This window comes from Vicia villosa, linkage group LG4 (genome assembly GCF_029867415.1).
Source record: "Vicia villosa cultivar HV-30 ecotype Madison, WI linkage group LG4, Vvil1.0, whole genome shotgun sequence".
Taxonomy (NCBI): domain Eukaryota; kingdom Viridiplantae; phylum Streptophyta; class Magnoliopsida; order Fabales; family Fabaceae; genus Vicia; species Vicia villosa.
Window position 1 is genome coordinate 136,086,823 of NC_081183.1, and position 24,796 is coordinate 136,111,618.

The following is a 24,796-nucleotide window of genomic DNA, read 5'->3' on the forward strand; positions in this document are numbered from 1 at the left end:
GAAAGATATATAATGGTGAAAGTAAATAGTTTGTTGTGGACTGATATCTTGGCATTATATTGAGCATTATTCCTTTATGAATGTAGAGTAAAGATTTATTGTTATGACTATGTAATAAAACTCCTTGGTGTTTTTAAAAATTTGAGGGAAAATAATTTTCTTTTTTTAATAGAAAAATAAAATAAAATAAGGCAACTCCTCAGTTTTGATAAAAAAAACTAAGGTATTAGGGTTCAAGCAAAAAATGGTGAATGATAAAAAATTGAAAGTAACATGTCATGTTTCCATTTTAATTTTTTACCCGTCACCATTTTTTGTATGCAGTTAACCCAGAAAAAGTAGTGTTGTTTTCTTTGATTGACAATATTGAAAGGTTATTCCAAAAATACAACAACATCAAAATCATTACGTGAGATAAATTGTAAGGGCATAAACAAATTTGTTCAAGATAGTAGAATATTGAAGATTTTTCTGTCTTGCAATCCATCCCAAAAGAATGATTCATATGAGTGTGAGATGGCTACATATAAGTTAAGATTATGGTAAAATTTGTTTAACGAGTGCTTTTATAGTAAAATCTGATTATTTATCCCTCGGTTATTACGAAAACCGAAGGGATAAATCATTTTATTTACATTTATAAAAAATTAAAAACATAAACTGCAATAGCTGAGATTTGAAATATGTCTTGAATTGTTTGCCCTCCCGATTATATTAAAAACCGAGAAAATATGTTTTTTTAAAATAAAAATAAAACATGGCGCGCTATCGCATAATACCTTGGTTTATTTTTGGCTGAGGTGAAATGTACTTAATTCATTAATTTGAATTTATACATAATATTATTAAAAATTAGATGCGAAATTGCATAAAAGATGAATGCCTAAAAATGTATATAAATAAGGGTTAAATATGTTTGACGTCCCTATAAATATAGCGATTTTCGGTTTTGGTCCCTACAAAATTTTTCTTCAAACAATGGTCCTCGCAATATTTTCCGTCCCTATTTTTGGTCCCTCCCGTTAGATTCCACTAACGGAAGCTTACATGGCACGCCATGTGTCATGCCACGTCAGTTAAAATCAATACTAATATAAAAGAGACAGATTGCGGGGGTTTTAAACCCCCTTTAAATAACTTAAAAAACAATAATTTTTCACAAGTAATTAATCAAACAATTGTTAGAGAAATATTTGTTACCCTCATTCTTCATTATAATTATTGACAAATCGTGCATGTTAAATAATCAATTTCTTAACCAAGATGATATTGCATTTATACTTAATTTTGTTGACAACATATTAATTAAGAAAACAAACATATATTGAATATTAATTAACCAATTTCCTTACCAAGATGATATTGTATTTATACTTACGGTTGTTGATTTCATTTAATTCATTCTGGTGCTGCAGGTAGGTAACTCATAGTCCTTCTAAGATTTTTCTTACTTATTAAAAAAATCATCCCGGCCCCATGTACTAGTTTTCTTCATAAAACAAGCTTCATTGACTAAAATACCATTACTATTAAAGTAGTTAATTGAATGGTTAAGTGGTTTGAGATGCAATAAAGAAGATTATTTATTAATGAAAATAGGTACTAAACAATTTGTTTGTCATTAGAAATTGAATTATTTTCAAAGCTAGGAGATTCTATTTATTTTTAAGAGGTAGGGATTAATCCTAGTCATTAGTGTTTTAACTAAATCACGTATATATTATCACGTAGTACTTTGACGAATTCATGTGTACTCATTACTCAAAAGATCAAATGGATGAACTTATGGAAGAATGGTGTGAATTTATTTCAATGAGTTTTTATTTTTTGTATATGTATTGTATTTTCTTATATGTATTGCATTTTATAATTGTATTAATGTGTATAAAAATAGTGAAGTCAAAAGAAACATGTAGAAATATGAAGAATGTAAAAAAAGTGTAGAACGGTCAGTTTCAACCATGTTTAAATGTTTATGCTAAATAGCTATATCATATAAACCAAGAAAAAATGACTTAAAAGAGTTAATTGTGTCAATCATTTTATAGTAGTGAAAAATTATTGTTTTTAAAGTTATCTAAAGGGGGTTTAAAACCCCCGCAATCTGTCTCTTTTATATTAGTATTGATTTAACTGACGTGGCGTGACACATGGCGTGCCACGTAAGCTTCCGTTAGTGAAATCTAACGGGAGGGACCAAAAATAGGGACGGAAAATATTGCGAGGACCATTGTTTGAAGAAAAATTTTGTAGGGACTAAAACTCAAAGTTGTCATATTTACAGGGACTAAAAATATATTTAACCCTATAAATAAAAAAGAGAAAATGGACGATGTATTAACGGTGTAAATTATTTGTCAACTAATGACAACTATGTATCCTGCTAAGTCAATTCTAAATTTTAAAAAACTTGTATGATTTAGCATTTTAAAATATTTTGATGGAATGTTTGTGTAATACTTTTATAAATATTTATTGAGTTTAACGGTTATGCATAGACATGACAATAAAACCCAGACCCACGAGTACCCACCCGAACCCGCCCCGAAGTTGACGGGGAAAACCCGCTTTGACTGGGTTTGGGTTTTCCCCGATTAGAAAGCATGAGGATGGGTCGGGTAATGGGGACACTAGTATCCGCCCCGTTTATTTCAATATGTATATTATTATTTATATTTCATAATTTATATTATTAAATATGTAATGTTTTAATAATTTGATTTGTATTTATTATTTTAAATATTTAAAATATATGTATGAAATTTTTTGAGATTGTTTTATTTTGTTATTTATAATGTAATTTGATTTTTGAAAATGTAAATATTTTTATTGAAAAATTTGATTTTACAAAATACATGGTGGCGGGGCGGGGATACCCGAACCCGTTAAGGACGGATTTGGGTTTTAATTCCCTATTCCCGTTTGAGTTTGGGGCGGGTAACGGGGATTGATTGGGGAGGTAAAATCGTCCCCGACCCGCTCCGTTGCCATGCCTATGCACTCTTAGTATGAAATACTTTTAGATTATCGTTTAATAGAAATTCATTACTCAACCATATGACTATTAATTAAAAATTAGATTTTAATTTTGCGGAATACATGATAACCTATCATATTTTCTCACATTTATTTTTAAGTAATTATTTTTCATATGAAGAATACTAGAAAACAAATAAAACAAGGAGGAATTTTAAACTGCCACTCCCAAACTTATATTTGGCATTTAAAAAATGATGCTATTACTCTCATGTCCAAAAAAAATTGATTTTCTTTTTTTTTGTGTTTATTGGATTTTTTGAAAATTTACAGAATTTTCAAAAAATTTGGTAGTGCTATAAAAAAATTAAATATTTTACACTATTAGAAATTTGGGGTACTGTAACGGAAATCTTAGTACATTTCAAATTTTTGATAGATTAATATTTTTTAAAATAAAATTATACCAAAATGAACTATTGGAACATTTTTAGAAAAAAATTGAAAATTGGATGCCAAGTATAATTGGGGGTGGCAGGTTAATTTTTCCAAAAACAAGTTTAAGTTTGGGCTGTGGCCAAAGCCCGCTTTCACCCTCAACCCGAAACACTCACTTCAGATCACAGTCACATATATAAATATCCTTTAGTTCTTCTTAACTGAACCCTAGCGCAAATCAATCGTCTGAACCACCGAATTAGGGTTTGTTTTGTTCTACTTCTCCAAATTTCAATTATCTAATTCCTTTCCACCAATCTTGTTGTTTAACTCTGTGTTGAATTTCAGAAATGGCGAAGTCGAAGAATCACACCGCTCACAATCAATCTTACAAAGCACACAAGAATGGCATCAAAAAGCCAAAGAGGCATCGCCACACTTCAACCAAAGGGGTATGTATTCATTCTCCTTTCAACTCTTAACGAATTTCTCTTTTTTAATATGATTTTGATTATTATATGTTTTGTTTGATGACTATAGATGGATCCAAAGTTTTTGAGGAACCAGAGGTACGCAAGGAAGCACAACAAGAAAAGTGGAGAAATCGCTTCCGAGTAAAGTGTCGATCTGTAATGGCCTTTTGTATTTTCATCCAATATTTGTCTTTGAACTATAGATTTTATGTTAAATCTATACTCTGATATTGTTTTCAAGGTTTTTTAATTCAGAGGAATTGTAGTACTCAGCATTTTTGCTCTATTTTAATTGCTCACATTCAATCACACAGCTCATTATAAGCTCATTATTAGTATTCTGTAATACCCCTTTGGTTGAAGTGTGCATTTTAAATTGTGTTCAACTTTAATTTTGTTCATAGTAGTTGTATTGGATGATTTACACGAACAAAGCTAACCAATTCTTTAATGGAATTTTCACGTTTTGAGATTAACAACACCTCAGCTCTAAGTCATATTTTTATGAACGTTTCAAAATCTTGTAACTTTTCCTTTTTTTACTATGAGTTCCAGCAACCTTCATGCAATAAATAGAATTGGTCATACTGAAATAGCACGAATTTTTCATTATTGTATCTTAAACATGATGTTGCTCTTCATTTAGTTTGTCGAATAAAGTATAATGTAGTTCTTGCAGCTTAACTCTATCATAGTTCAACTCCATCATAAATGAATTTGTTTTCATACTCAAACACCCTATTATACAATCATTTTAAGATTTGTAATTAGCTATGTTGTAATCATTTTCCAGAACTGTTAGATTTTTTGACAAGGAGAGACTGAGCGACGCAACATAGATATTTGTCATGGCAGGTGACTAGCATCGATAGGTTGGAGGCTAGTTGACGGCGGCAGTCTTGACATGTTTGAGTTTTTCGGACTCTTAGCATATTCGCGTATTAATGGGTCATGTTTTAGATCCTTTAAGGTTTTGATAGTTATAAATATGTTATTATATTGTTTGTTGTTTAAACGTGGTGCATGAGATGGCAATCTTAGTGAGAAGAAAATAATAGAAATTTATAGGATTGTAATCTTGAGATTTGACATCCACTTTGAGTTTGTTTAAACGCGGTGCATTAGATGGCAATCCTAGTGAGAAGAAAATCCTATAAATTTTTAGGATTGTATTCTTGAGATTTGACATCCACTTTGAGTTTGTGTGGTTCTTATATTGAGAATTGAAGAGATTGAAAACACTTAAAGATAAAAATAAAGTTTAATTTCGGAACTTCAAAGGCTTCTTTCTTGTAACTCACATTGAAATCTCTTCTAACAATTTTTGGAAGTTTAGTGAATTAGAGAATTGTTCTCCCCCCTAACATAGATCGATTAAATTTAGCTGATTAAACAAGTTTTTATGCGTTCTTTATATTTTTAATTCATTGGCGATATTTGGTTGGTTGTCATTGTTAATTGTCTGACACATTAATTTTTTTGAATTGTATGACACCCTTTGTAGGAAAAAGGGTTAAACAAGTGAGAAAAATTGATTATGAAAAGGGTTAAACAAGTGAGAAAAATTGATTATGAATGATACTAATTTAAAATAGAGTGTAGAAGCATTGAAAAAGATGCTTTGATGTTTGCAAGCCTAACACAAGTTAAGATAAATCATGGAAAAAATTACTGCGGTTGAAATGTGGATCAAATTTGATTCATTATATATGACTAAGTCATTAACTTACAAATTATGTTTGAAATAATAACATTCTTTATATATGATGGGAAATAAATTTATTGTGGAGCAATTGACACAATTTCATAAGATAATTGATCATTTGTAAAATATTAAGGCAACAGTTGGGGATGAAGACAAGGATATACTCTTGTTAAACTCAATATCTATATCCTTTGAACATTTCATTGATGCATTTCTTTATGATAAAAAACATATTATCACTTTGGATGAAGTTCAGACGTTTATAAAATCGAAGGAGTTATCAAAGTCGAAAGATTTGAAAGTTGACATCAATGATGAAGGTTTAAGTGTCTCAATATGAAGGAGTAAGAGTAAATAAAACACGAAAGAGAAATGATCTAGGTCAAGGTCCAAGTCCAAGTATTTTTATAAGTAACCAGCGACTTCAAGATGGATTGTTGCAAAAGAGGGATCAAGGGTGATTCTGTTCAGTTTGCAGTTATCTCAGATGAAAATGGTTATGAAAATGTTGACACATTAGTTAGGGTATGGACTTAGGTTGCTATTTTGACATCTGTCCAATGTAAGAATATCTTAAAACTTTAGAGCTGAAAGAACGTGAAGTCGTTCGACTTGAAAACAATAATAGTTGCAAAGTTCATGGTATTGATACAATGAGACTAAAAATATTTGATGATCATGAATTCCTTCTACGCAATATGAGGTATGTTTCGAACTAAAGCAAAATCTATTGTTCTTAAGCATGTTTGATGATCTAGGTAACTACATTAGAATTGAACGTGAGTTGTTGAAAATTGTGCACGGTGCATTAGTAATGGCTAAAAGGTACAAAATTTATGGATTATATTGTTTTGGTGGTTCCACTATCGTTGGTCAAGTATCAAAAACTAGTCAATACCTCAATGATATGTCTTAACTATGGCATTTGAGATTATAGCATGTTTGTATAGAAGTTTGCGTAAACTTGCTATATAATGTTTGTTGGGGAGTGAGAAATTAAATAAACTAAAATTTTGTGATAATTACATATTAAACAAACAACACATAATACAACTTAGGGGTGATGTGCATAATTCTAATAAATCTTTTAAGTATTTCATTTAGATTTATGAGACCTAAAAAGAGTGACAACTCAAGTAAATTCTATTTTCTTTTTAATAGTGATCATTCGTTGTCTACATGTGGTACATAACATAGTCTTCATACTGAGAAATAAATGGTACAAATTTTTTAAAATTATATTTAATTTCTACATCGGATGAGAATATTTTTAGGAAATTTCTTTACCCACCTCCTAACCTTCTTGGTCACCTCTGGTGAATTTACAAAAAATACCCCTTGTTTTGGAAGTTCATTTCCGAAAACGTACTTTTATTGAAAAAAAGGTGTTTTCGGAAATGTATCTCCGAAAAGGTGAATATTTTAATGAAAAATATTGATTTCGGAGATGCATCTCCGAAATAAAGTTGTTTTTCAGAAAATTGGTGTATTCGGAAGTTCATCTCCGAATTCACCCCCCTTGGAGGAATTCGGAAATGTACTTCCGAAATAAGGTCTGGACAGAAGAAAAATAACAAACAAGAACGATTCGCTTTATTTAATCAGATGAAGATTACATCGATCACATTACATAAGATTAAAGTCACATATTGTTAAACACGGGTAGGTGAGGATGAGTCAACATTTTGATAACGTCGGCCCCCGATCTTTGAAGTTTCGCGTCCAACTCGATCGGACCCTTCGAAGAAAATCGGCCGAACGTTGTCCACAAAACCGCTAAATCTTCGTCGTTCTTGATCTCAAAAGGTGTGAACTCAATGTATCCCTCGTTGTTAAGCGATGGCGAGCGGTACTCGAGCTTGACAACCTTTCAATTTTCGGGATATTGCAATAGCGTGTTGAGCGACGTTATCAACTCCGCAAACGGCGTGTCGTGCGAGAAGCGAAATTGGAACGGCATCGGGTAGCCGGTGGTGAAGTAGACGAATGCTAGGTGGGGGTAGGTTTGTGTCATTTGTGTTTTCTGGTGTGAAGAGGATGAATAAGAGTGTGTTGTATTTATAGACTTATTGGAGCAATGATGACCCAACAAACCTTATCCTGCTCAGTGGACTTTTTGGAAATGAACTTTCGAAAATTGGAGGCAGACTAGTATATTTCGGAAGTTCATTTCCGAATTATTCAGAAACAGATGTAAATTTTGCAATTTGTTGATTGCTTAGTGTTTTGTGTAAAAAATACAAAAGGAATTCAAAATAGACATAATTTAGACAATGATGACATAAAACATACTTATATTATATATGTACTGAATCGGTCCGATTTTACATGATAAACAACAATACATACAAAATGGTCATTACAAACAAAAAACGATCCGGAACAAACTAAAATTCACCGAACCAATCGGTGGATCCTAAGTCCAAAATAGGTATGTTCTTCGACCGCTCTCTATTTTGCTCGCGCTCTTGGCTCATCATTTCTTCAAACTCCGTCATTCTTGAAACGAAAGGATCCGACCAAGTCTCCACCTCATTTGAACGATGTGCCGTCCATTGACAAGAAGTAGCCGGTATAGGACACCCCGGTTTCAAAAACACTTGGACGAAGTGCCGCGATCGTAGATATCCGATGCATATGATGCGGCTCGACGCGTCCAATGGCGGTCGACTATGAAGTGGAAAGAAAGTCTCACTTAGTCCAAACCTCGTCAAATCGACACACACCATATCATATGCACTTGCTATTAGATGACCCATATCGGGGAATGACATCCACTTCGAAACCGGAGCGATACCGGTAAGTGATGGAACAAGTGAATCATGAATTTTCGCAAACTTTTCTTGATTTTCATATAGTCAGCCGTAGATGTCCCGATACGAAGTCAACTCCGCAATAAGTTCCCGTCGGACTAAAGTGTGATTATTTTCCCCTTTACCGAGCAAACCCGCAACGACCCGATATCCACAATTGCCGTCGCCTCCAACATCAACGATGTTATCGATATATTTGTGCATAAAAAGTGGCATCTCATCAATGTAGACAATGGGTGATTTTTTGATCGGCGGTGTGCGAGGTGGCTTCGAAATACGGGCTTCTTTGTTACCACTACACTTGGACTTCGGTGTCGGTGAATCCGGGAATGATGCATCAACATGTTCAAAGTAGGAAGGAGATCATTTTGTTGATGTGTCTTCTTGTGTAATTTTGGAATTTTTCGGTGCACCTTTCGTTTTAACCGGTTGAGATGGCGGTTTCAAATCGGTGGTCTCCGGAAATGCAATTTTTCGCAATTGTTCTTTTATGTGCATTTTCATTGTGTCATCCGCTTTAGCAAACTTCTCCATTATCACTTCCAACTTGTCGGAGATGGTGATTTTGGAGTCATTTTCTTTCGGCGGGTCAAAATCATCAAAACGAAGTTTCTTCCAATGGCCGGCTACCTCATCCATGCGTATTTGTGAATTTAACTTCTTCTTTTTTGAAAGTATACAAGCACATGGAAGGTCGTATGTCTTTCTAATGGTACACCCACATAAAGAACTATCCGGCCCCATGGTCTTTGACCGCTTCGCTTCATGAAACAAAAAATTCAAACCCGACCGGGATATGTTGTAAATCAATTGGGAGAATAAAATTTGGCCCTTATACCGGTGTTCCATAACCGTCTTGCTCCGACCGAACGATGTTTGAATTTCATTGTGTTGATTTTCAAGCATTTGGTTCACGGTGTCCCATCCCCGACACAAATCTCCCTTGCTATCACCCAACCACCTCTTGACGACCGCATGTGCGGATTCAACTCGGTTAGTCGTGGTGCAACCAAGATGTATAACTCGATTTGTCCAAGCGCACACGACTTTTTCTCTGACTTTGTCAAGAATGGTGGATTCGACGTAATGAAAAAAAGTCTTAATGGAACTACACAAAGGCCTAAAGTGTACCAATTTCTCTGTATACACCTCTTCGGAGTATGCATCTAAAATTTCCCTCCATGCCGCCATTATCCTATCAACCACAACACCGTCTTTGATAACTTTACCGTTTTCATCCGGCCTATCTTTTGTCCCAACCGCGGGTTTCAACTTACTTCTCACGTTGCAAGTTATGTGATACCGACAAAGTAACGCGGTCGATGTCGGGAAGACGGTATCAACCACATTCATCAAAGCATTGTCCCGGTCGGTGACAATGACGTCTGGCATAACCTTTTGATCAACTAACAAAGACTTGCATATTCCCAAAGCCCATGTAAAGTTTTCTTCTTTTTCACACTCCAAAAAAGCAAACCTGACCGAATAAGTCTTGTCCGTCGAGGTCACACCAACTATCTCTAGAAGAGGAAGCCTATATTTGTTTGTATTGTATGTCGAATCCCTGACAAGAACGGTTGGAAATGTGTTGAATAATTTGATACTTTCGGGATGAGTCCAAAAAATATCACGCACCGTAACCTTGTCCTCGGACGTTCGGAAGCTTGACACATATTTGTTATCGCCTAATAGTTTCAAAAGTTGTTGCATTTTCGAGCGAGGGCCCATTTTCCAAACTTTGAGATTGTGTCGTTCATTGTAAACTTGCTTGATATTTGAAACGCTATCCGGTTTTTTACGCTTCAAATCGACAAGTATGTTGCGAGGCGCCACTTTGACTATCGTTAAATCCGAAATCACATTCTTCTCTTCGCGGGACAAACGACACGCCATTGGATGTCCGTATAACTTGGCATCCAAGGCATGATTATGAATTCCAAAAATTACGGTTAAACGCCACAAATCATCAACCCTCTGAGTCGCGCGCAACTTAAACGGACACCCGCACTTTCTCGATCCCGTGTCTTCGTGTTTTAGCACCCGGTTTGATTGTGCATAACTCCCACCCTGTTCGCAATTCAAAACAACGAAAGCTTTCCGCCTACTATTTCCATTGTCGGACCTTAAAATAACAATTCCAAATCCAAGTTTACTAGCTTCGTTCCGAACCCAATCAATCAATTGTTCGCGACTACCAAAGCTCCGATCATTTGTAAATTGTTGCCGAACATCAACCGCATTGATCATAGATTTAACGTCGATAACCGGATCGTTATTAACGTTGACAACTTCCGGAACTACTATGTCATCGTCTTGCACAATGTTGTCCGGATGCACCATACCTAACATATGCAAAAATTAGCAAAATTGGCCAAAACTGTTTTTTTTAACTGCCAGGGCATATTTCGGAAGTTCATTTCCGAAATTTGTTAGGTAATATATTTCGGAAATGAACTTCCGAACCATCGCAGGTTTCAGCATAAATTTGTTGAATCAATGTAATAGGGGATGAAATAAGAGATGTTTACCTCAAATTGTAGCTTTCTATGCTCCCTTTAACGTGATCAACGGTTTGAAACTTGATTTTGAGACGAAAAATGGATGGAGATTGATTGAGTTTTGGAGAGGGTTTGGAGAAGTTTTGGAGAAAAAATGATGAAATAGTGAAGGAGGGAAAATTGTATATGCAAGAATATTTTCGGAAATGAACTTCCGAAATATTCACGGTTTTGAATTTTTTTGACTTCGGAAATGCATCTCCGAAAACACCACTTTTTTTGGTGTTTTCAGAGACGCATTTCCGAAATGTATGAAAAATCTTTAAAAATAATAACTTCGGAGATGCATCTCCGAAGCAGGGGTAATTTTGGGATTTTGCTGGGGGTGACCCCCATAGTGAGATGGGTAAAGAAATTTTCTATTTTTAATAGATAATTTATGAATATCGTTATTTGAGTTATGATGCCAACTTAACTCACCTAAAGTTTTTTATAATAAAAAATAATATGTAATCGTAAAATAATCATTTCCAAAACGTTTTTAACATTAAATTAATATGTTTTCATCAAAATTTAGTCTTTGTTTGCCATGTTACATGACTTTATATCACATTCAAATAAACTCAACCATGTGGGTACAAACACTTTAATTCCTAAATAATCTACTGTAACAGTAGCAAAACTTTGTAGCAGAAAATTTGTAACAGGACTAAAGCAGAAAGTTTCAAATAGATCTCTTCACTATATGTAAAACAAATACAATGAAGAATCTAAGAAATACTTGATTGAGGATGATTACTCAATCATTTCTTGGAATGAAAAATACAAGTTTATTGCAACTAAAAGAAAAGAAATTCATTCACAAGGAATGCCACTAGAGAGGGAAAAGACGTATCAAATTCTGCATACCTAATCACTACTGCAGTCCCTCTATTTGTACTAACCAGAGGAATATTTTCTGTTAGGAATTCTCTCTCTTGCCCCTCCTTGGCTCCATGATGCAAGGATCGTTTGCCACATGTTTTTGTCCTTTTCCTTCAGCATCCACCTGTTGCCAGCTCCAAGTATTATCCTTACTCATCACATTACTCCCCTCATTAACAAGAACCTGTCCTCAAGATTAGGATAATTAGTATGAAACTCAGACCAATTTTACCAAGTAGTTTCGGTTGGTAACATGCCTTCCCACTGCACTTGTACTTCGCGGACTGGTTGGCCATTGTGAATGACTGTACGGTGACCAATAATGGCAAGGGGCAGTAAAGTTGGTCCTTATTCAGTGGTGGTCAATCATAGAGGCAGCAGCTGAGTGGAATGATCTCCATTACATAGTTTCAAAGCCGACACATGAAACACGGGGTGAATTTTCGCAGCAGGAGGAAGCATGAGCTTATAAGCAACCTGTCCAATTTTTTCGATCACGAGAAAAGGACCAAAGTAGCGCATACTGAGTTTGTGATTACGCCTTAATACCACTGAGTGTTTTCTGTATGATTGCAATTTGACAAGAACCATATCACCAATTTGAAATTCAACAAAACGACGTTTGGTGTCAGCAAACTTTTTCATAATTTGTTGAGCGCGCGCCAGATTGTACTTGAGAGTTGTGATGGTATCATCTCGTTCAGTTAACATTTGTTGCAGCAAGGGAGGATCAACTTTGTTAACTTCGTAACGAATAAGTGTTGGAGGATCGCGACCGTACACAACTTTGAAAGGAGTCATTCCAATACTAGTGTGGAAGGATGTGTTGTACCAATACTCAGCCCAAGATAACAATTTGGACCACTGTCGAGGTGATTCACTAGTGAAACAACAAAGGTACAACTCCAAACATTTGTTAACAGCTTCAGATTGCCCATCAGTTTGTGGGTGATAGGCGGTACTAATGGCCAAAGTAGTGCCGCTGAGTTTGAACAAATGTTGCCAAAATTGACTAGTAAATACATGATCTCTGTTAGAGACAATTGTCTTGGGAAAACCATGAAGTTTAACTACTATGTGAAGGAAAACTTCAGCAACTTTGGAGCTATTATAATCAGCTTTGAGGGGCAAGAAAAGGTTATATTTTGAAAGCTTGTCAACAACCACAAAAATGACAGTGTAAGCATTAGATGACGACAATCCGGTTATGAAGTCCATTGATAAGTCTTCCCAAATTTGTTGTGGAATGGGTAGGGGCTGTAGTAACCCTGCATGTAAGGCAGTAGAATGCTTTGCTTGTTGACAAATTAGGCATTTCGAAATGAACTCCTTGACGTCCTTTGCCATATTAGGCCAAAAGAATTGGGAAGCTATGCAAGATTTGGTGCGTGTGACTCCAGCATGACCCCCAACAACAGAAGAATGAAATTCAGTCAATATGATGTGAATCAAGTCAGGTTTTTGAGGTATCTCCAGCCTATTTTTCCAAAATAACATTTCATGTATGACCTGATAATGTGGTATAGAATTGGTTCCCAACAAGCATTTATTTCGAATCTCAGCTAAAGAAGGATCATCATTCACAGCTGCAGATATCATTGAAATAAGTTGAGGAGTTTATATCGACATAGCCAAGCAGAAGGAACGGGAGAGACTATCAGCTGCTATGTTATCAACACCTGGTTTGTATTCAATCGTAAAATCATAGCCAAGGAATTTGTGAAGCCAGTGTTGTTGCTCAGGGGTTTGAATTGATTGATCAGTGAGTGATTTGAGACTGTGTTGATCAGTTTTGATAACAAACTTATGGCCAATAAGATAGTGGCGAAATTTTGCTAAAGTTTCGGTGATGGCATACAACTCTCGCACATAAGCGGATTTTTTCTACATTCGAGGGCACAATTTCTTCAAAAAGTATGCAATAGGATGGCGAGCTTGACTGAGCACAACTCCAATGCCCGAACCGGATGCGTCCGTTTCCAAGGTGAAAGGTAAACGAAAATCTGGTAATGTCAGAACTGGAGCTTGTGTAATGGCTTGTTTGAGCTTATTAAAAGCATCAGTAGCAACAGATGTCCAATTAAAAGCATCTTTTTTTAACAATTCTGTCAGTGGTGACGCAACAGCAGCATAATTGCGAATAAAACGCCGATAGTAGCCAGATAACCCTAAAAAACCACGAAGCTGTTTGAATGAAGTAGGAACTTTCCATTCTAATACCGCTTGAATTTTTTATTTATCCATCTCAACCCCTTGACTGGAGATGGTGTGGCCTAGATAATCCACTGATGTGAGACCAAAGCAACATTTGGAGACTTTCGCAAACAACTCATGTTGTTACAGCGGCCCTAACATAACTTCCAAATGTTCAAGATAGGAAGACCAAGAGGGGTTGTACACAAGTATATCATAAAAAAAAACCAGCACAACCTTGCGTAATTGGCCGTGAAAAACAAAGTTCATAAGACTTTGAAATGAAGTCGGGGCGTTTGTTAAGCCGAAAGGCATGACAAGCCATTCATACAAACCTTGATGAGTTCTAAACGCAGTCTTATGACGATCCTCAAGATGGACTAGGATTTGATGGTACCCAGAACGCAAATCCAGCTTAGAAAAGTAAGCAGCTCCAAACAATTCATCTAACAATTCATCCACGGTGGGAATGGGAAAACTGTCCTTGATTGTAATCGCGTTTAAGGCACGATAATCAGTGCAAAAGCGCCAGGATCCGTCCTTTTTTTTACTAACAAAACAGGGGAAGAAAATGGACTCGTGCTGGGTTGAATAATACCATGCTTCAACATCTCGGACACAATTCTTTCAATCTCAGCCTTCTGACTATGGGGATAATGGTAGGGTTTGACCTTCAAAGGGTTACTCCCCTCAATGAGAGGGATTGAATGATCCTGATCTCAAGGTGGCGGTAAGCGTGTAAGTTCATCAAACACAGACCAATAATGGTGTAACAGAGTGGCCAAGTCAACAGGGAGTGTATCAATATAAGTTATTGATGATGGTTGTGCTATGGAATGGAATTACAATATGTATGATAAATCAATAGCATGAGTATTCTGAAGACGACGAATGTGATGAAATTGAGATTAGTCTGGTTCTATGACTTGATTACCTTTAAGAGTGATGAATTTGTTGTTGAGGTAGAATTTAATAGACAACGCATCATAATCCGCAATGTGAGGACCTAAAGTTTTGAGCCAAGGTGCGCCTAACACTAGATCAGCGTCGGTAATTGGTAGCAGATACACCGGAAGGTGAAGAGTATGGCCTTGACTGGTTACTGGTAAATCATGAATCACCCCAGAAGCTGTCAAAGTGCTATCATTTCCCACGAGTACTTGAAATTGAGGAGCTTCATGGATTGTCAATTTCAAGCACTGAGCAATACGTGGTTGGAGGAAGTTATCAGAGCTGCCACTATCAAGTAAAACTTGAATTTGGACGCCTTGAATTTGACCTTGGAAACGAATTGTGCCAACACTATATGCCCCTTTGAGAGCATTGAATGAGAGATGATGCTCTGACTCAAGAACAGCAAGTAGTGGATCATCATCTGGAGGGTCTGTTTCGGGTTCTGGTGGATCCGAATCATCCACTTGCATCAAGAGGTAGTGTTTATTTGGACAACGATGGTTAGGTGAAAACTTTTCATCACAATAGAAACATTGTCCTTTGTCTCGCCGAAGTTGAATCTTAGCTGCAGTAATACTACGAATGAGACGAACTCGGGACGTTGGTGTTTGAATTTGGGAACAATTTGAAGGAGTGGGTAAGATAGCGTTTGTGGGTCGGGGCAGGGAGTGTGGACTGGGATTGTAGAAAGATTTTGTGGGTTGGGGGTAAGTTTAGTAAGTGGGGTGTATTTTTCCTCAAAGAGTTTGGCCAGTGATAGGACTTTGGATAATGAGATAGGGTTTTGGAATATAACATCACGACAGAGGTCGGGCTTAAGCCCACTCACAAAACAATCCAACATTGCATCTGGTAAGACCTGGGTTCGATTAGCAAGTGTGGTGAAGGTGGAATAATAATCAGAGACATTTCTTCTAAATATCTATGACACAACGCTATGGTGGTTGTAGAAATACAATCCATGAGGCTCAAGAAGCACGTTTCAAAAATAACCCAAACACATTCATAGTTTAAATTCTTGACATGGAGAACTGAAAAGCAAGCTCACACTAATTCCAAATATGGTGGTACACACATGATTGCCATTTATGGATGACACGTGTATTATAATGTCTTGGCCTTTTCTTTATCAACTTATAATCATAACCCCATGCACACACACAGGGGTGGACATCGGTTCGGGCCGGTTCGGGTTCGGGCCCAAAACCCCAATCCGGCCCAACCCTCGGGTGGTATAGATAGGCCCAATTTCGACCCTATTAAAAATCGGTTTTTTTGGGTTCAGGTTGAAACGGTTCGGGTAACTGGACGGTTTATTTCGGATTCCATTTGCTGTTGGGCTATTACAAAATTCAGCCCAAATAACAAATTGAATAGATTTTTTTTATTTTTTTTAATTCTGATTAAAAACTATTTGCTGTTGGGCTATTACAAAATTTAGCCCAAATAATAATTCAATAGTTATTTTTAATAATAAATTAAAATTGAAATTAGTTTAATTGGACCAATATAATCACTTTAACATAGTTATATTTTAATTTGTTCAACTTTTCATTTAAAAATAGTTAAAACAATAATTGGAAATTTAAATAAAATTAATTATTAACACTTGGACCAATATAATCACTTTAACATAGTTATTTTTTAATTTGTTCAACTTTTCATTTGAAAATAGTTAAAAGAATAATAGGAAATTTAAATAAAATTAATTATTAACACTCCCAATACATGTCTCAAATTAATTTGCATAACCAATAAAAATTAAAATTGAAATTATGGTTAAACCAATCCAAAAATATGAGAATTTATAGCTACATTCCCAATTGTGCCTTCAACCTGGAAAAATTTACCGATCAATAATAAGTACAAAAAAAAAATGATAAATAGTAACAATACATCTTAAAGAATAACAAAAATTATAACAAAAATAACAAAAATTACATCTTATAGAATAACACTTAATTTTCAATATCAAAACACAAATATTATTAAGACACCAGTTCATTCATGAATAGCAGTAACTTCCAATAAAAAACTTGCACATTATAACTATAATAACTCAAAAAGTGCTTTTAAGTTTAACATCAAAAATATCAAATATTATACTTTCTTTCTACCACCCTTCATTCACCTCAACAAATCAAAATTCAAAACCAAATGTTAGATAATACTAAATCTAACAGTTCAACATACTTCAAAAAAATTTAAAAAATTACAAATCCCTAATGATATAATAAAAACATAAATTGCATTTTAAATTCAAAACTTAGTTTGACAATAGTTTGATGAAAACCTCCATCAAAACCTGAAGGAAAATTACCTGAGTATATGTTGTTTAGCATATACAACAATATACTTGTCAACCTACATAGAAGAGAAAGATATATATAATTTTATCATTGTTGGAGAGGTGAATCTGTAAACTAAAAAAACGTGAACTAGTTAAGAAATATCTTGAGTTTTAACATTTTATAATTTGATCCAACACAATCAATAATGGAGGAAATAGCAACAAACAGTATAGTCCAAAACACTGAGTTAATGAAAAACACCACACAAAACTGCATTTTAGAATGGAGTTAATATTAGATAAATAATAATAATTATAGTAATACACCAAATAATAACATAACACCAAATAATAACATAAATAATCAGCAAGCATTAGGTATTCATCAAGAGCCAGCATTGACACATGAAGTTCATAGTCAGTAAAACAGATTTTGACATTTTATCAATTTAACAACAACAATAGCTAGCAATATATCAGAAAAATTAAGAAAGAAGTGCTTAACTAGGTAGTTTATCATATCAGACCTTGTCACCTACCAACACTTGGTTGATGTAGCCCTGTAAAGTCAAAAAATCAAAGGATCAGATAGATTCAAATATAGAGTTCTAAGGAGAGGAAAAATTGATTTCATTAGATTCAAATATAGAGTTCTAAGGAGAGGAAAATCTGATTTCATTAGATTCAAATATAGAGTTCTAAGGAGAAGAAAATCTGATTTCATTAGATTTCACTATCTACCTGCAAATCATCAAAACAAATATTAATGAAGATAAAAATCGAACTCAAAAATATAAGATCAAGTAATACACAAGACAAAAACACAAAATATAAACACAAGATACAAATCTATTTTAACCCTAATCCCAAACTTTTTTCGCTAAACCATTAACTATTCCACTGACCCTTAACCCTAATCAAAAATAAAAAGTTATAAATCATTTAGAAGTTCAGCAAATCTAAATCCTTTTTAAAAATCCCACACTCTAAACACAAACCATAAATTATCATGACAAGATAACAAAATGATGAAAAGATTCATGGTGATTTAGATGCGTGGTGATGTGAGAGACCAAGATGAGAGCGACGATGATGAACATAAATGATGGTGGTGATGTGAAAGACGAAGAGAGGGAATGCCGCACAAATAGGAAATATGGAGGTGGTGAGGTTTGAGATGGGAAAAGAAAAGAGGGGAACAACGCATTAACAAAGAGAGTAAGAGGACTACTCTGTTTATACTAGGGTTTCATAATGGAATGAGTTGGATTGGGCCATACTTTTAAGATATATGTTCATGGACTCGGTCGGTTTCAGATTCCGACGGGCCCAAAAATAAAAACCGAAACCGATCAAAATAAACCGGCTAGACCCTAACAAGTGAACCGGCTATCCGTTCAACCGAACCGAACCGATCCATTGAGTCAAAAAATCTTCGGATTCGGTCGGAGACGGTCGGGTGGTGTTTCTTTGTCCACCCCTAACACACATGTATTTGTTTGAATATAATTGGGTGCATCGTATTTATATAAAAAAAAACTTTTTACTAATACTAAACTTTGGAGTTTCTCCTTTCTTTGAGTTTTGAAAGTTTCTTTATTTGTTTATTTATATATTTATTGAACTTTTCGACTTTTTTTTTTCTTTTAGAAATATTCTTTTATTAAAAAAAGTTGTTTTCGAAAATAATTTCTACAAAGAAAAGTTTGTGTAGACAATTTTTTTTTGAAATGATCACGTGTAGTCTATCCATTGTATTTGAGAATGTAATTCAAGAACAATATTTATAATGCAGTAGAATACCGAACAATATAACTAAATTGTTTTATCTTAGAGACTTGTAAGATTTTAGTTAGCGTCACAAAATGTCTTAAAGAGAAAAATCTATTACATAATTTATTCAATAATCTCTTTGGTAGAGAAAAATTTTTTTAAAATTATTTTTATTTAAAATAACAAATTTAAGGCGTTTCATTCTTACCATGTTTACAAAAGATATTGCTGATTATAGTACAACAACTGTTTTAGACTTCAACAAAACTTTTTAAATTCGAGGAAAATCATTTTAAATGGTGGTAATAAAATTTGTTATTTTTCATAACAATGAAAAAAGTTGACATTATCTTCATTAAAGATATGCCACTCAAGTTGAAAAGGATATAAAAAAGAATTAAACTTATGACAGACATAAGAATGATTATCGCTGAAAAAAAAGAAATAGAATGAAGTTACTGGTGATTTATATGATTATTGCATTGCTTACAATAATGTTAAAAAAAATGGGATGCTTTGATAAAGAAATGTTTCTTTCTCATAATTCATTTGTTTTAATCATGGGAAACTAGGTCATTCAGAATGCAAGTATTGGAGCAGACCAAACACATATATACAGGGGCCCTGTATTACAGGCTAACTTAACTAAAAGCCATTTATTATTATGATTACTAAGATCAATCTTGTAGCTATATGGCGGATAGATTCTTGCGCTTCCCACCATGTCTGCTATGATTCTCTATGTTTAAAACATACACAAGAACTGAGGATGAGAAAGTATTGTTCAACATTCTCACACCACTAATGCTCTTTGTGAGTTTCTTTTGAAAAAGGTTGAGTTTACTCAATCAATAGGGAAATATTTGTACATCATTACTAAAAATGATATTTTTGTTAGGAAATAGTACGCCAATGACATGTTCTACCTTAATATTTACATGAATAAAATTGAAACTTTAGTTTATATATTGTGAGATTTTAATACTTAGCATGCTAGATAATATCAAGTAAATAAACACGTTATCTAGCTAGAATTTGATTAACTTCTACTTAATTCATAAATTAGCAGTTAATGATACGCAAAAATATGATGGGTATATTTTAGTAAATATATAGGAGATGCCAACTTAAAACACATCTACTATAGTCTTCAATGGTTTAAAATCGTGGGAAATAATCCCGTCTTCCGCTATTTTCAAGAGTTAATATACAAATATTTTCATACAATAAGCTATTATCAATCCAAACACTAATGGCCAGATTGCATTAGCCTACACATAGATCAAATGCCAATTTCTTTTGTTGATGCAGATACTCAACTGCTACATAAAAGATCCTCAATGATCTTGATCCATTAATATTTCTATCCATAATAAAGTATTCCTGTAACGCCCCAAATTTAATTAATTATTTAATTAAATTGATCGAGGATTTATTCATTGGAATTAGTTGAAGCCGAGGTTTATCGGTATTATTCTAAAGGCGTAGTTTAGATTAATATGTTATTTTGAGCAGTTAAGTTGTGGTCGGATTTATTAGTCGGATTAGTCAGAGAAGTACAATTGCGAGTTGGTATTAATTAAGTTAAGGAGCAATTGTAGTTGGGGAATATTATTGGGAATAATATTCGTTATGTTATGTGATTATTCAACTATGTGTGTTATTTAACTTAATTATCTAATTAGAGTAATATTATGAATTGGGCCTATATAGAATATGAGATTGGATTGTGGGTTAAGCCCAATAAAGAAAAGAAGGATAGTAAGAGTTAGGGTTTTAGAGATAATGATGTATGTGATGATATGCATGATTAATAAAGATGTTGTATGCTATATGCGATTAATTGTGCGTATTTGATATGTATGAGTCGACGATGATGCCATGCGATGACTTAACAATATATATGAAATTGAATATAATGTATTATGATGATTAATTGAATTAAGGAATATGATGAATGTGTTGATGTTGTTGGCAATATGATGAATCGTTGATGTTTGTTATAATATGATGAATTTGTGGTTGTTGTTAACATGATGAATTTGTTGTCGTTGTTGCTAGTATGTAGAAATTGTTGTCGTTGTCGTAGACCCTATGGTCAATGTTGATAAGTTGTATTGTGATGTATTTTGAGGTGAATTATTGTTGTATGATGATGCAACATAGTGACGTGATTGAGAAGTGGTGCATTCTTATGAATGATGATTTTGTTGTTGTTGAAGTTCGACATTATATTGATAATGTTCGATGGTGATTTAGATGATGTCGTGACATGTTAATTATGTGTGTTGTGTTTGTGTGGATGTTACATTTAATGAGTCACATCCATTGCATAAAGAGACGATGGCCTTAATGGCAAAAGCGACGGTGGCCTTGATGGCAAATAGCAACGGTGTGCCCAATGGCAAATTTTGAGACAGTGGGAGTTTTACTCCAAATGGTACCACATGCATTTGCATAAGTCGAGTCACATGTGAATTGCATTTGAGTCTTATTTGATTATGTTTGTGGTGATGTGTTGACTTGATGATGAGATGTTTATCGTGATGTGTTGGAATCTTACTTGTGAATTGCATATATTGTCATGGTTGATTGTTGACATTGTTGCCATTTCATAAGTTGATTATGTTATTTGAATTGTCGAGACGGTGATATGTTTTTGTGACGTGATGTTAGTATAATTGTGAATTTGAATATGTTGTCTTAACTGATTAATGATATTGTTGCCGCTTTGAAAGTTGTATTATATTGATAAGTTGTTTTGCGATGAAAATCGTTGTAAGATGATACGAGATGCGAAGTGGTAAAATTATGTATGATCTATATCTCCTATATTATTTATCATGCATTCCTTTATATTGTAAGATATCTCACCCCTTTGCTGATATTTCCCCTACCATGGGAAAGGGGCAGGTATTCAAGATTAGTCGTGGAGGTCCGAGGTTATTTATGTGAAGTCTTCATGTTACTTTATGGCAAGTCGAGTTGGTGTCCATTGCTCTGATACGTAGCACTCGGGGGGATTAGTCGTTATTATATGATTATTGTATTCCATGATGACATTTGTGTTAAGTTGAATTGAAAGGTGTTTATAAGTTTAAGTTGTAAGTGGTGAATGAAGTTTTGTTTCGAATGCTATGTATCTTTATTAAATGCAATATAAGTATGTTTATTTGGTTTAGTCGAATTGTGACATCCCATATTTGATGAATATTTTTTTAAATGCACTCTGATTTTCGCTTATAATTGCGGGATAGATTTGGAGTGTTACAATTCCAAGCTTCATTTCTGCAAGATTCTTTCCTTGAATATAAAGAAGACTTGTCTGAGCTATTGCCATTAGCTTGAGATAATTGGATAACTCTCGACTTTGTTCTGCGACAACCTTCACATGGTTTCACCAAAGTCTTCAATGAAGTATAGAGACACTCTTCTCTCTTTGAGAATAAGACACAACCAAAACTCATGTCCAAGAAACAATTCTTCCACCTAATACACAAAAACTTAACTTAGAAAAATATTTGATTTCTTAATGTACCTTTAGTCTAGCTCTCACACTCAATCTTTAGAGTTGAGATCTTTAACACTGGTCTTGACAAAGATTGAAGATGATGAATAGTATGTGAAGAATCTCACACACACATAACTCATTTTCACAAGATCCATATTCTAGGAGGTTTATTACAAGATATCAACAAGGAGATAGGTGTTGGTGAATGAAGAACACACTTGGTTGTCTCAAGGTTCTTGGCAAAAATGGATTTCTAGGTTCTTGGTGAATTTTTAGAGATCGATCACATTCATCAATTGATTGATCAACTCACTCTCTTGATTTTTTAATTCACACTTTTTAGGAAGTTCTTACTTCTTCTCTCTTATGTGTTATAAGAGTTGAGAGAGATTGGTTCAAGAGATTAGAACACACTAAAAAAAAGTAAGTTTTTATCAAATCATAAAGTAGTAATTTGAATTAAAGAAACAACAACTTTAATAAAAGGTTGGAAAGAAAGGAACAATGCTATGATCCGAGTCACATGTGTCTCATGATTCGAGTCATGAAGAGATGTGATTCAAATCACACTCTTCTACGATTCAACTCAAATGGGGAGCCAATTATTAATCATACAATTTGTTTGTCATGTATAAAATTTAAAATTTTAACGGGAACAACCTCATCAGTTTTAAAGGGAACAACCACATGAGTACGCACAGGCAACACAACAATACCGTCTGAATGCATGGGTAACCATACCAGAATTCGTGCGAACCCACGAGTTATTTTTTTTACAATTAAAAAAAATAAAAATATTTAAAATAATGTATGAATCCAAACAGGAGAAAATGTGTTGTTATTTAATTATTTATGTTACTAATAGCTTTGTTTTGACATTTTTTAAAAATTTAAGATACAATATTTTTAAAAATTGCGCGTAATACAACGATACTCGTGCAATTGTTTCACATGAAATTAATGATAAAAATATTGAATATTAACATAAACATGGAGTTATTTCTCAAACTATTGAATATTAACGGGAACATGGATTTACTAATTAAAATATTGAATATTAACAAGCATATGAAGTTATTGATCAAACTATTGAATATTAACGAAACCATGAAGTTACTAATCAAAATATTGAATATTAACGGAAAAATGAAGTTACTGATAAAAATATTAAATAATAATAGAACAACTTTACTATTGATTTAAATATTTTTTAGAATAACTCCAGAACAAATATATATATATATATATATATATATATATATATATATATATATATATATATATATATATATATAATATTGATTCAAATATTTTTATATATTAAAAAAATTATAGACACCGATTTATTATTTCTTTTAAAAAAAATTCATTTTATTTTAAATATATTTTAGAAATAATGTGCTTATCAATCTTCTTTCATATCTTCATATTTATTTTTCATATAATTTTTATTTACCTATCCTATTTTATTTTCTATACAAAATAAATTATGTAAAACAAATGAACATACCACATTGATACTCGTACAGACATACTATCAAGACTCAAGTGTTTCACCGCTACCACAAGAATTTTATAATCTAATTACACACTTTTAAGAGCTTTTTAGAATTTCTTTTAAAATTTATTTTAAATTGTATATACTACTAATAAATGGTCCCTACAATATTACGTCATACTTATGCATAGTTCGTGCACTTTTTGATGCAATGATAAGAAAAATTAAATATTAATTATGATATAATACTTTATTATAAACCAAATACTATAGTATCCTATTTAAGGTTTTTTTTTTAAAAAAAAAAAACTTTTATGTTATGCATTATGTCACTTGAAGTTTCTTCAATAGAATTTTTTTTTTAATGAAGATGCTTTAAGTACTTAGGTAGATGAATGATGATCCATCTAACAATTAATGATAATTTTTTTTTCTTAATTAAATATCAAAGAATTTTCAATTCTTAATAATTTAATAATACTATAGTTATAATACTATAAGTTTTTCTCCATAAAACCTAATTTTTCAGTATACTATAACTTTATAGTTATAATTTTACTAGTATATAACCCGCGCGTTGCGCGGTTAGCTTATAATATATTATTATCAATGTATATAAGATTTTAAACTTCATTAAAATTTTAGATTATTATTTCATTGGTGGAGTAGTTTTTAAATGATTTTATTTGAGTAAATGTTATATGTAGTTTTATAGATACATACTTAAGAAAAAGTTGAATTTTAAGAATA

At 33.4% G+C, this 24,796-nt stretch overlaps 1 protein-coding gene across 1 annotated transcript; it reads left to right on the plus strand.

Moving 5' to 3' along the window:
• The first annotated feature begins 3,626 nt into the window (after nucleotides 1-3,626).
• Nucleotides 3,627-4,196, plus strand: LOC131599743 (large ribosomal subunit protein eL29z). Its single transcript, XM_058872012.1, has 3 exons — nucleotides 3,627-3,678; nucleotides 3,763-3,866; nucleotides 3,955-4,196. The coding sequence occupies exons 2-3, from the start codon at nucleotides 3,765-3,767 to the stop codon at nucleotides 4,030-4,032; spliced, it is 180 nt and encodes a 59-aa protein (XP_058727995.1). The 5' UTR covers nucleotides 3,627-3,678; nucleotides 3,763-3,764; the 3' UTR covers nucleotides 4,033-4,196.
• Nucleotides 4,197-24,796: the final 20,600 nt, after the last annotated feature.

Bases quoted from the DNA above. Each gene is read 5' to 3' on its own strand.
- LOC131599743 (XM_058872012.1), top strand. From the start codon at position 3,765: ATGGCGAAGTCGAAGAATCACACCGCTCACAATCAATCTTACAAAGCA. The intron at 3,867-3,954 runs GTATGTATTCAT...TGATGACTATAG, and splicing joins GCCACACTTCAACCAAAGGG to ATGGATCCAAAGTTTTTGAG.